This window comes from Pelecanus crispus, chromosome 8, assembly GCF_030463565.1.
Source record: "Pelecanus crispus isolate bPelCri1 chromosome 8, bPelCri1.pri, whole genome shotgun sequence".
Taxonomy (NCBI): Eukaryota; Metazoa; Chordata; class Aves; order Pelecaniformes; family Pelecanidae; genus Pelecanus; species Pelecanus crispus.
In genome coordinates, this window is record NC_134650.1 from 1,363,357 (window position 1) to 1,376,595 (window position 13,239).

General features: G+C 46.8%; 1 protein-coding gene across 4 annotated transcripts in view; it reads left to right on the plus strand.

Moving 5' to 3' along the window:
- Nucleotides 1-248: 248 nt before the first annotated feature.
- Nucleotides 249-13,239, plus strand: part of NR3C1 (nuclear receptor subfamily 3 group C member 1) — a 70,579-nt gene continuing 57,588 nt past the window's right edge. For 2 of the 4 annotated variants that reach the window (XM_075714862.1, XM_075714864.1), the window contains exons 1-2: nucleotides 249-275; nucleotides 2,524-3,712. In XM_075714862.1, coding sequence (XP_075570977.1) covers nucleotides 2,538-3,712 — 1,175 coding nt within the window. In that variant the 5' untranslated portion in view covers nucleotides 249-275; nucleotides 2,524-2,537. Of the gene's footprint in view, nucleotides 276-720; nucleotides 891-988; nucleotides 1,009-2,523; nucleotides 3,713-13,239 lie in introns of those variants that run through there. The other 2 variants (XM_075714865.1, XM_075714863.1) reach the window with 2 other exon arrangements.

Consider the following 13,239-nt stretch of genomic DNA (forward strand, 5'->3'; position numbering starts at 1 on the left):
TGGGGGGGGGGAGCGAAGTCCGCGGAGGCAATTAGCGCTAATTAACGGAGGGGGCGCCGCGGCGGTGGCAGCGGGCGGGGCGGGGACTCGGTCAGGGTCTCGGGCCGGCGGGAGGAGGAGGAGGAGGAGCAGCAGCAGCAGCGGGGGGAGCGGTGCTGGCCGCCGCGGCCCCCAGAGGGGCGGCTGTTGACTTCCTCGCCCCTTGCAGCCGCCGCCGCCCCCGCCGCCATGGCCGTCGGCGGCTGAAGGAGCCCCAGCGCCCTCCCCTGGACGAGGTAAGGGAGCCGGGGGTCCGGGGGGCGCAGGCCGGGCCGGCGGCTTCGCGCCGGGAAGTTCCCGGGAGGCGGGGAGGGAGGGGCCCGCAGGAATGCCCCGGGGCGCGGGGGGAGCCGAGCCCAGCCGCCCCCGCAAGGATCCCGGCGTGGGACGGGACGGGAGGGGGCACGGCCGGGCCGGCGGCGTCCCCCGTCCCCTCTCCCCGAGGTGGGTGCCCGGGGCGGCGGCGGGAGGCGGGGACCCCCCCTCCCCGGGGCCGCGGGGTGTCCGCCGGCAGCCGGCCCGCCCGCCCCCGGCCTTCCCCGGCCCCGCGGCGGGGTCTGCTCGTCGGGGGGGCCGGGGGGAGGAGGAGGAGGAGGAGGAGGAGGAGGAGGGGGGGGGGGGGGGGGGGGGGAGCCGAGCCCGAGTGCAGCCTCGCAGCCATGGGCTGGTCTTATTTTGCAGAAGTGGGTGTGCCAGGGAGACGGCTCAACAGGTCTCGACACATTTCTCTGAAAACTATACTTTGCGAAGGAGAATTTATTGTAATCCGGCAGTTTTAAGTATCCGCAGCTTTTTTCCTCCTTTGGGCAGACTCTCGCATCTGATTTTTGACACGTTTCCTACGCTGGATGGTGCGCTGCTTTTTTTGACGTTGGAGAAATTGTCAAATGGAATAACTACATTTTACCTCCCCCTCGTGTCGAGAGGAAAAAAAAAAAAGAGGAAAAAAAAAAAAAGGCAAAACTGGAGGTAGATAGCTATAATATTTTTTCCAGTCGCTGTCGCGGTGTCCACCTTAAGCGGCCCAGGGATATTTCCGTGCCGTTTGCGATCCGTGACATTTCGGGGAGCTGCCCCGTCGCCGTTCGGCGCTGCGTGCGGTGGTCCCGGTGGGAGCGCGGCTCCCCGGGCGTGACCCGGGAGACCCAGCAGCTTGGCAAGCACGGGTAAGGGACCCCCTGCGCGGCGCTCGCAAGGGCCGAGCGCAGCCGTGGCCAAGGAGCGGGGTTCGCGCTGAGCCGCTCCCGCGCGGGACGCTTTCACCCAGGCCAGAGCTTAAAATTTGTACACGTGGGGACTTTTTGTTGATCGCAGCCTTAACTTTGGCGTGCAGAAAGCAGCGGCGTTCGTCGGGACTCTGGAGAAAATGGGCGGCGGAGCTGGCGGGTTTATAATTAAGGCGACCGTAAGCTTGTTGTGAGCGCTCTTGGGTCGCTGTGCTCGATGGATAATTCCGTGGCCGGGCTCTGGCTTGGGCATTGCCTCCCCTTACGGGCTGGGGGGAGTGCGAGCTGGGCGCTGTCAGCGTTAGGCCGTAGGCAAACAGCGTAGAAAGTTTGCCGAAGAATTTACAGTTATTCTCCGACTCTTTGTGCTCTGTGCTGAAAATCAATGTAGTAAATACAAACAGATGAAACTCGGGAGATTTGTTTTCACTGTTAGATGTGTTTGGAGAATAGCCGTGAGCTGTTAGAGTGTTGGGAGCTAATAAAAATTCTGCTTTATTTTCAGTTCGCTTGTATTTATAAATTTAAGATGTATTTAAAGAATTGAGTTTACCTCAAGATTCACGAGCTGTATTTTAAGCTGAACCTGTGCAAAGACGGCAAACTTTGTGTTTTGTGGTGGGGAGGTTGTGTAGCTCCTGGACAATAAAAAAACCCACTTGGATTTTTTCTGGCGGGTAGGTGCCGTGTTTGAGAGCTGGCTCGGGAGGTTTCAGTACCTGTTGTGGGTGATGCACCCGAAGCTGCGGGGAGAGAGGGAACCGACTCGGGAAAGGTGGAGGCCGTCCTTCTCCCCTGCCCTGCTCGAGATGGAATTAAATACTAGGGGAAGTTAACCTTCCAAAATTTGTAAATTGGGTTCTTTACCAATTCTTACGCCTCCTTGCTTGCCAGGCTAGGGTGGCAGAGCTAGAGAGGGTGCTCAGAGAGGTGTCTTACGCTGCAGCCTGATTCTGAGTTGCATGCAGGCAGACTTACCACTTCATCCAGGTTTAGCGAAGCTTTAAAAAATACACTTCCTTGTTACCAGTCGGGGGGAGGGGGGAAACCAAACAAAAAACCAAAACAAAAAACAAAACCAGCAGGTTCAAGAAAGTGTCAGTTTGTAGCTTGGTTTGCTGTGCTTTCGTTCTCTGAGGAGCTAAACCAGGTTCGCCAGGCTAATGATTTACACTTTTTTTTTTTTTTTTTTTTTTTAAAAGCTGTTATTAAAATATCCTTACTGTGCTAACTTTGAACGCTTCTGATCTTTTTATAGCTAATGTTAATGTAATGGATTCCAAAGAACTGCTGAACCCATCGGATCAGGACGAAACAAGGAAAAATGCGCTCATCAGTACCAAAGGAGGGATCGTGATGGACTTTCATCCACCCTTCAGGGGTGGAGCTACTCTGCAAGCCCCTGTGTCTACATCTCCTCTCCCCGCGTCTTCTCAGTCGGATTCCAATCAGCAACCTGCTTTGGCTGACTTTTCAAAAGGATTAGTAAACAATGTGCCTCAGCCCGACCTTTCCAAGGCAGTATCGCTCTCGATGGGACTGTACATGGGTGAAACAGACGCAAAAGTGATGGGAAACGACCTTGGATTTTCGCAGCAGGGCCAAATCGGCATCCCTTCTGGAGAAACGGACTTCAGGCTCCTGGAAGAAAGTATTGCGAGCTTGAACAAGTCCTCGAGCCTGGCCGAGGACGCAAAGGGAGCAATATCTGCTGAGGCGCCGCTTGAGCCGGATTTCCCAGGCATGGCTGGCCGCAGCGTCCCTTTGGAGTCAGGAACTGCAGTCCAAAGCCAGGTTGGCTCGAACGGTGGCAACTTGAAATTATTCTCTGAAGACCAAAGCACCCTGGATATTCTCCAGGATTTAGAATTGCCGCCGGTATCGCCTGGCAAAGAGCCCAATGGGAGCCCGTGGAGGCTTGACCCGTTGCTAGATGACGGTGGCTTGCTGTCCCCGATATCTGCAGATGATGCATTTCTCCTGGAAGGAAATCTCAGCGAAGACTGCAAGCCTCCTATTTTATCTGACACTAAACCTAAAATTAATGACCGTGGTGACCTTTTACCCAGTTCCAAAATGCCAATGCCTCAAGTGAAAACAGAAAAGGAAGACTTCATTGAACTCTGTACTCCTGGCATAAAGCAAGAAAACATGGGCCCAATTTATTGTCAGGCAAACTTCTCTGGGTCTAATCTGCTGGGTACTAAAGTCTCTGCCATATCTATCCATGGTGTCAGTACCTCTGGGGGACAAATGTATCACTATGATTTAAATACTGCATCGCTCTCTCAGCAGCAGGATCAGAAACCAATTTTTAATATCATTCCATCTCTTCCTGCCGGTTCAGAAAATTGGAATAGGTGCCAGGGATCAGGGGATGAGACGTTAGCTCCTTTGGGAACGCTCAATCTTTCTGGCAGACCTGCTTTCTCTAATGGCTATTCAAGGTAATTAGTTTTTGTTGCTCTTTATTAAAATGCTACAAGTATGTTTAGCACAACTGCTTGCATGCTGGTTTGTGGTTTGTTTTTTCTTTGCTTTCAAAGTCAGTCATCCCTTTTTCATTTGTTATGTACGGCTGTCTGGTCAGACATCCCTGGCGTGTGTTTATTCCATGGTACGATAGTAGCTTTAACCAAGTACTCAACTGTTGGTACTAAAGGGGAGAAAGGAGGAGGGGAGCTGATGTGCTTTAAAAAATAAGCAATAATGAATTCTAAGATACGACCTAGAGAGAAAATGGAGTATGTGCTAGAAGGGTCCATACACAAGGCAGTATAGAAGGAAGTATTGAAGTGTATACAAAAGCTGCTTCATTCTCAAGGGTTAGAGGATCAATCACGGTGTGGGGTTTTTTGGTTTGGTTTTTTTTTTTCCTCTTCTGAGTGTTACTTAAATGTTATGCGCAAAAATAACTTGGTTGCTGGGTGAATTTTGAGAATTACATTTAAGCTGAACTAGAGTTTTAGCTTTGCTTGGTATTGCGTTTACCTTACATGGACAAGAAGATTCCGAGTAGGAAATACTCATCGGTTTGTTTAATAACTGCATTTAAAGAGATAAAAATATTTGGAGTAAGATTTAAACATACCTGGAATTTAACTCTTAAATAGGAGTGGAGGAGGGCTTGCTTATAGGTGGTTTTTTGGGAGCAGGGTATTTTAGGGGAGCTGGTTAGCACGTATTTCAAGTGGCTTTACAGTAGTGTTTTCTACAAGTAATTCAGTAGTGCAGATATTCAAGTAAAATACTTCTCTGCCCTTCAGGAGTCAGCGTGATGCTGGCAGCGTTCTCAGTGGGTCGCTGTGTACGTCTCCTCTCGCAGCCGGGGACGGGTTCTGATTTCAGTGTGAACACCTAGGTGTGTTTTCCTGAGCTGTTCTTTGTTTAACACATACTAGCACAAGTACGGTGTCTGGTCTCGGTGGAGGAAGAGGGTTTTGCTGGGCTTCTGTGCAGTCTTAGAAAATGGCTTTTCAAGTCCATGTACGTAAAACCAGTAATCTTAGGCTTTTAATGAAGTATCTGTTTTGACTTTCTGTTTTTTATTGCCCCGCTGCCAATTGATCCCCAGAGTGGTGGCCGCCAGTCCCGGGGCTCTCCCTACGCATTATTTGCTCCATTTTCCCACGGCTGGAATGAGGTGTGTGAGGATTTCTTCTTTGTTTCAGGAAGGCAACTTTTAACTTGCTTTCATTCTAGATTTCTTTTACAGGTTTTGATTTTTGTAGTGAAGATGCGGGTTTCTGTTTTTTCTTGGAAGTGTTTAAAGCAATTTGTAATGTAAGGAATCCAGAAAGGGAAATTGGAATTTGTGGATAAATTCCACTTTGATATATGAATATTGAATGTGCCTTATCATTTATTTTGACAGAGTAGGAATCCTTTGTGCTAACCTTTCACATAATCAGCCCAGCTTCCATGTTGTTTTTAGTTTGTTGCATGGGGGTTTTTTGGTGGGTTTTTTTATTTTGTTCTTGCTGTATCTTCAGTGGCAATCGTTCTAAAATCTGTATCAAAGCAAGAAGAACTATTTCTGGGTTTGGGAGGTGAATTTCAGTGACTTGAAGTAAGCAGATTCCTTGTAGATAATGGAAACATCACTTTTGAGACTACTTCTGTGAAGTTCACGCGTTGTTTTTATTTTGCAGAACTAAGCGCATTCATAGGTGAATGATTTACATGTAGATGTTTGTCCGGCGTTTGGGGAATTTCATAAACACCAATTTTACGTGCTACGTTTCTGATAATGTTGTGGTGAAAAACCCACTCAAGCAACTAATGTGTGCGGAATACATCTGATCCTGGAGTAAAGAGGACAGCAGTGCTAGATGTTATCGCTGCTTTATGAAGCAATTTTGAGGAGCGTGCTCGGTGTGTCTGGAGCCGGGCAGGCGGCGGTGGCCGGCGTGCTGCCGGGAGCTCCTGTTGCAGGCGAGGGAGCATCCTCGGCACCGCAGGCAAAAGCCTGCCTGCACCACTGGATAGTGTGAGGAACGGTGTGCTGCAAGCGTTTGCGTTCTTGCTTCCTGCAAGGTTGTCTTATATTTCATTGCTTGCTTTTGCCCTAACAGAATGGATGGGGTTTTTTCCCCCTTAAATTAAGGAATGCGTAAAGAATTTTGGGGTGGCCCCGAGTTGAGTTTTGCCTAAAAATTCATTCTTTCTAGCCTTTCTGCAAGCTGTTCTTGCTTCCCAAGGATTTTTACAGACTAAAACTACCAAGTCCAATTCTAAAACCAACATTGTTTGGGTTTGCTTCCCCCCCCCCCCCCCCCCCCCCCGCTAAAATAGAGGCAGCTCCATCTTCTTTTTAAAATGTTTGAGACAGTAATGAGCCCTGGGTTTGCAGCAGGAATTCTCTTTCTTCCTGAGCCTTGTCAGAAATATTTGGTCTAAACTGGGTTAGTTTAAGGTGATGTATTGTGGATTTGTTTGTTTATCTTACAGAAGACTTAACAAAATTGGCATTTGTTTCAGAAACAAAGGAGAGACTATCTTGCCAGGTTCCTGTGGTCTCTTTTTTTTTTTTTTTTTTTTGTACTGATTGTGAAGGCTGGGATTTTGAGAATTCAGAATTGCTAAACTTCAGTTTCCAATAGGAAATATTTCTTGGTGTTGGTAGAATTATTTGACTGTTCTTAACATATTAATTATATACTAAATATATGGGAAGAAAAGCTGCAGTTCTGTCCTGGTGTTCAGGTGGTATTTAATCTGACTGTTTTGATGGAAAGCGGGTAATGTCTCTTTATACACACACGGTCCTGAATTGATGTCACGCAATTTTTGAGCGATTTTGCTTCTAAGGCTAGCACAGCGTGCTGTCTTTAATGAGACAAGTGATAATCAGGACTGAGAAAGCTAATCAATTTTCCTGTGAACGGTAGGAGCTACTCTGAAGTTAACAAGCAGAATACGAACTTTGGAAATTTGTTCGATGCGAGCGAATTGGCGATAGTCGATAAACGGCTGGCTGGATCTCCGGGTTGCAGAATGCTCTGCCAGTGCTTGTGCTGAGGTGCGAAAAAAGCTTGGAAGTGCAGCTCGGTGTTTCGGCAGCTAATGCGCGCAATCTTCTTGAGCAGCAGCGCAATTTCAGCCGGCGGGCCCGCGTTGTTGCGGGGCTGCTTCGGCGCGGTCCCCACTGAGCCAGCGAGCCGCCGGCCGATCCCGGAGGAGCAGGCTCGGGAGAAGGTGGATCGAATAAGGGGGAGGGAAAAAAGTAGGCTAACCGAGACAGTTTGCCTTAGGTTTTCTTTAACAGAAGAAGTGAGAGAGCATCTGGAAGAGGAGCAAAATGGGCTGGAAGCGTTTGGTAAATGCTTGACTGAAGAATGAGAGGGTTTGACGGTGTCCGCCTCTGATGGGATAGTATTCGTGATTTATTACGCAGATGCCAGTGAAAACTGTTAAATTTCAAGGAAATGACTTTAGCGACACACGCTCGTAGGACTCTTGCGTGGTATATACATTAAATCCGTCGCTCGACTTTTTTATTCCCCCGACTTCCTGGAGATGTGGCTTACTGCGTGGGGAGCGCGGGACGGTGAGAAGCAGCTCAGCGACGCGGGGTTTCTGTGCGCTGCTTCGCTTTGCCTGCAGCCAGAAGTTACAGAAACTGGGCCCCATTGGCAGTGTCACGGCTTCTCTTGTTACATTTGAAATCACTCCTAGCACTTCAGCTTGTGGGGGATAGGGATCATTAAGGAAGCTGAAGAAAGGGCAGGAGCTGCGAGAAGCCGTGACAGAGGAGGAGAATCTGGAAGGGGGGAAAGGTTTTGCTGGTCGGTCGCAGTCCGAAGCCTTGCTTCCAGGAGAAGTTACCTTTCTGCCGTCGCTCTGTAGCAGGGATCCTTCTCGGACCCGGATGCTGCACTAGAAGGCAGGGGAAGGAGCGACCATTTGCTAGAAATGGTAGAGGTCAGCTGTCCGTTTGTCTTGCCGCCTTGTTTCAGCTTGGCTTTTGGCCAAGGCCGGTGGCTTGGCACGGTTGGACGTAGTACTTCAAATGTTGTCTGACTCAGCAGTATATAACGTATGGTACATATGGAAATATGTCTTTTTTAATAATTCTCTTTTGATATAAAAACCAGACTTGTTATTTGGAGGGAGAGCTCAGGGTTTCAGTAGTCTGTGTTGTGATTTGTCAGCTTAATGTAATACCGTACTTGGGTTTGGACTCTTGGAAATACATGACAAAAAACCTAATTGTTTTGGCAGAAAGAGGCGAATCAGGAATGTTCCACAGGATGTGCTCTAAGGTGCTGTGAAAAGGTGGCTAGGTAAATGATAGGTCATGCAAGATGTAATCCACTTTCTCCAGTTTTAGCTGCAGCTAGCTGATAGCTGAGTGGGTTTTTCTGAGCCCAACCCAAATTGTTAATTTCTACTAATTTATTTCCCCCCACAATGATCTCTACTTTAAACCTAGTTCTAGCTTATAAAACAGAAGTTGATTTTTTGTTGCCCATTGCATTTTTTTCTTATCCATCTTAAGTAATGGTTTAACCCCATCGTACTCCTCTGCTGGCAGTGAAAGCAAAACTGTAGTTGAACCAGCTTACTCACGAATCTTCTCCTAAGTGTGAAATACATGTATTACACAACTCCTACATCATATATTTACTGTGTTAAAGATGACTTTTACACAGTGGGAGCAAATTGTCTTGGAGATACAAATATCTCGTCTTACTTTGGCTATTACTGCTCATTCTGGAAATGAGCAAGCCGTAACTATTCTATGCGTATATGTAGCTGCAAACTGGAATTATTTCTACATTTTAAAAGGTTACCAAGCTGTTCTCTCTTCCTAGGTCCCCTTTTATAGCCACCACCTAGCAGGTGGGCCTTTGGGGGCTTCCTCTATTTTTTTTTTTCTTTTCTTTTCTTTTCCTTTTTTTTTTTTTTTTTTTTTTTTTTTAAATACTGCCTAACACTTCAAGAAGTGAAAATCGTAGAGGAAGAACCTGGCACTGCTGTCTTGGATGTAATGCTTGTACCAAAGTTGGTTTATGTTTGTTACACTTTGCAAAATGAGAGACGCTGTTTCTGGTATTTCCATACCAGATTCAGGATCTCTGTCCATGAGCACCGTTCACCCGTGGATATGCTTAACCTAGTTGAGTTTCCAAGGTAGACACTGTTGTTCTAGCGATCAAAATCCCGCAGTTAATTGGAAGTGTGATGGGGAAGGCGGTGCTCCTACCAGGCGTGCGTTTGGGCTCGTGTAAGGATACCTCCACAACTCTCTGCTGTCTCGTTCCTAAGATGTAGTTCAGTGGAACGGATGCTGTACTGACTTCCGTGACTTCTCCGATACGCTGGTTGCAAAAATTTCAGCCACGCTCCTTTATATTTTTTTTTTTATTGATGTACAATATTCAATCAAGAAAGAAAACTTTTAACCCGTTATCTTCTTACCTACTGTGAGCTGGCCATAAAAAGAAGCTGGTAGGGGGGTTTTGTTGGTTTTTTTTAGTTGTTTGGGTTTTTTAGTAGCCTGTGGCTTCTGGGTCTCTTCAGAGTGCTTCTTGGAGCAAAGGAAGGATCCGGTGTTGGCACTTCAGTGCAAAATGTGATTTGGAGCCTTTTACTTAGGACATTTTGTTAAATCTCTTCACCACTGGCCTGAGAAACATCCGTTCCCGCACTATTGGATGTTATGATCAGTGCCTTCTCCACAAGCTTTACAAGAGGAGAGCAAGTACTCTCAGCACTCAGAAATTTGCCTGGGAGAAAATGAACATATGTTTCTCAGTAGTAACTTTTCTCCTCACAAAACCCTTGCTTGTGGAATACTGCAAGACACGATTAAATCTACATTCATTTTCTGGGGTAGATGAAGACTGCCTAAGCTGATGTCCTACCACTGATGTGCTGGTACAGCACAACGTATGCATTCTGCAGACGGTTCCAATGGCATTATTCTTGAGATAAATAACATACCAATGAAATCCTCTCTTCAGTCCAAGTTACAAGCAATGGGAAGAGCTTTGTAGAGCTGTAGTTACAATTATCTTGGCTTTGTGTTATTAAAATAACTGAAAATGTGTCGCCTCTGGCATACAGAAATGAACTTTAAAATGCATTCATAAAATGATCAACTTCTAACTGTTCTTAGAAACACAGAAACAAGTGTGTGTGCAACAAGTGTGTGATTTCTGGGAAGAATATTTAACTGTACAGTGAGCACACTGTGCAGCAGACCCAGGGAGCTTGTTGTCTTAAGCTCCCTTTGGTTTTATAGTCTTTGTCTCCCAGAATTTGGCAGTATACACAAATTTTAATCTTATTTACTGAAGTATCAGTGTATTGCATTGTTGCACGTACAGATTAGTCGTGGTGTTCTCGTGACAGCGGTTTTCTGACTGATTCACTCTACTATGATACCCATTTATAATGCAGCCTTTGCTTAAATAACCAAGACACTCACAGACCAGGAGTTAATCCTGTTCTCAGTGCTGGTTTCTGGAAATACTAGGCAGATAGTGTCAGTGGATAGCCTCATCCCCATGGGACAGAAGCGAACCAATACAGCTGGAATAGATGAAACACACACAAAAAAAGAAAAAAAATTATTTCAGCTTATTGTCTTGGCACTGACTTCACATCAGCCAGTTTCAAGTATCTGTAAGAAAAGAATGAAATGCTAAAATTACAGTTACGTTGCCCATATGTGAAGGTGAGAGAAATTGTGACTGCGATTGCTGGTCACCGGTAAAGGAGTCTAAGCGGAGAGTAACCTGTGCAGAGCCTACTCCATCCCTGCGTTGGAGCACTTAAGTATCGCAGACTTAATTAAAAGGAAACCGAACGGCTGCGGACGTGCAACTCTTGCTGCCTTTCCGCAGGAGTACAAGAAGATGCAGGTCGTCCCCCATGCATAACAAGTCCAGCATCTTGAATTATGGTAGTTATCGGAGGGGTGAGTAATTGTGCTTCCAGAAGTAGCGTGTTGGGTTGGGAAAACAATTTAGTGCAATCACTCTGTCTCTCCTGGAGGTTTTTCTCCTTACCTCATCCTCACTACAAAGAAGGTGTAATGTTGTGCACATGCCTCCTGCGTCCTTACCTGACTCGGCTTACGCTAGCCTCTGCTGTCAAGTTTTCTGCCAGAGTTCTTTTCCTGGCTGAAACGATGCCTTCCTGCGCGCGAGCTGTGCCCTGTATCGCCTGAAATACAGCTATATGTATGGTGACAAAAGCACATCCCTTCTCCTTCTGCGGCCTCCACCGCTGCGTTTCTCACATGGCTGCTTCACGTGTCCCAGAGGTGCGTTTTGGCAGTAGCAGCGAGGTGTAACTGCGGCTTCTCAAGCTCTGGCTCGGGGAGAGGTAATGCTGGCTAGCACGTGGCGTTCGATTTTGTAATGTAGGTGACGTCAGTTTTTCTTGCTGCTCTTCTGTGAGACTGAAGTTTAGATTCCAGGACATGGTGTTACTGCTCCAGGATATCACATTGAGTTTTATAATAATGGTTCCTTAAATCAATAATCACTACGATTGTGTGGATTTCTGGAGGAAATGATGCTCTTCAGAAGTCGTCTTGACATCTTCTGTAGAGTATATTTCTGTACCAGCCAACTGCATTCTTAATATAGTCCGTACCTATTGGTTGTAATTAAAACGCCATATTCCGTCTGTACCTATGGAGCTCTCGGTCCGTGTTAAGTCTTCCTAGAAAATTATACTTCTGATGCAATTTGAAAATGAATATCCAACAAGCTGCTACTATTTTGTTTGTGTAGATGCAATATTATATGCAACTTCCACTTTTTGATCAAAGATCTTGACCATCCTGAGATCACAAAGGCAAAGCTGCTGTTGGGCAAGGATTTCCAAAATAATCATGATGTCTGTCTTGAATTCAGTTCAGTGCCACAGTAATCTCATTGAGAAATTGAGTTCACATTAGATTTTACAGTAATACGTTCTTCATGCTGTTTGTAATAGGTTTTGTACAGTTACTATGTGTCAGAAAACTGCTGGAGATCACGATCATATTTATGTATCACGGTCACACAAGATTTAATACGAAACTTCTGAGCAGCAGGGCACAACTTACTCGTCTGTTGATTTATTCAGATATTTCATATTTCTGGTTGCTTTCATTTGCATAAGAGTTAAGTTTTAAATAAGTATTGCTCAGGATTCTAGATTTCTTTTAGAAAAGAAATCAGGTCATAAACGAGTAGTTTGCCCCAAAATACGACCTGGGAAACTTGGGAAACTTGCTGTACTGTCAGGTGAGAGCTAACAATTATCAGTGAAGTCTGTAGTGTATTCAAATAAGCAAATAATGGAATTGATTTTATAGCTTTGTGGCTTGGTTTTCTTTCTTGTTTGTTTTGGAGGATCTGAGATCCGATGCTTTGGTTATCAGCCTCTCGGGAAAAGTGGGAAGAGTTCTGTAGCTGTCCTTATCTAAAAGATCTGTTCTGGTGGGCTCCTGGCTGCGTCATGGGCTTCGGTCTTGTATTAGAAACTTGGAGCGTGGGGTGTAGCGTGTTGGGGTTTTCTGTGTGTGTGTTCCTGCCTCTGGATATTTGAATGCCTGCTTCTCCTGGAGGTACTTGTTGAGAAGAGGGCTTTGAGGGTGGATAACCTCGTGGTTCACAAGTAGGCAGTAGCTTGGCTGCACCTCTTTGGTGAGCTGCGAGGGGCGTGAAAACGGGACGCCTGCGGTTTGAAATTTTGTGAAATTTATAGAAAATTAGTTTTTGGACTTGCATGAGAATCCTCCAGCCGTTACAGGGCTCCTTTCCAGCGGTGTGAAGTGTGTGTGGCGGGAGGGGGGTTTGTTCGCTCTGCCCGTCCCAGCTGGGCGTTCAGAAAGGACACGGCTGCTTGGGGAGCGTGGGCTCTGGCCTTGCTTTGGGCTTCAGCAAGTTCTCCAAACCCTGCGTGGTGTGTCTCTAAGCCGTGCCTTCCCGTGCTGTCATAAGCTGCTTTTAAGAGCACAAGTGTGAAGTTCTGGGGTTCTTTGTGATTTTTGTTGCCAGGCGCTGCTGCGTGCGGTCTCTCCTGAGCCGAGTCTGGTATCCGTGACAGAAAAGAGCAGCTGATGCAGTTTATTTTTGTTGTCATCGCTTGGAGAACCTGCTCGCCTGGTGTGTGTGCGTGTGATCGTATGTAATAATGCAGTAATAGGGTCTGGTACGGCTGCGGTACAGCGTCGCGTGGAAGGGGAGCTCTGCCAGGGTGGTGCTGCCAGAACATGTGAAACGCCGCACATGGCGATTGCTTCGGTGGAGCATCTCCTCGAAAACAGGAGTCACCCCGGCGTGTTTGTCAGGCAGTCTGAGGCGGTGTGCCGCTGGACTTCAGTCTCTGTTGGAGCTTGTTTCCGTACTGCTCTCCTAAGCAGTTTTTAACTGCTTGCAATTCATTCACTGACACCTTAAGAGATGAGGCTGCGTGGTGTGGCTTTGAGTGTCAAATCGATGTGTTGTCAGGAAAGGATTGTCTGATC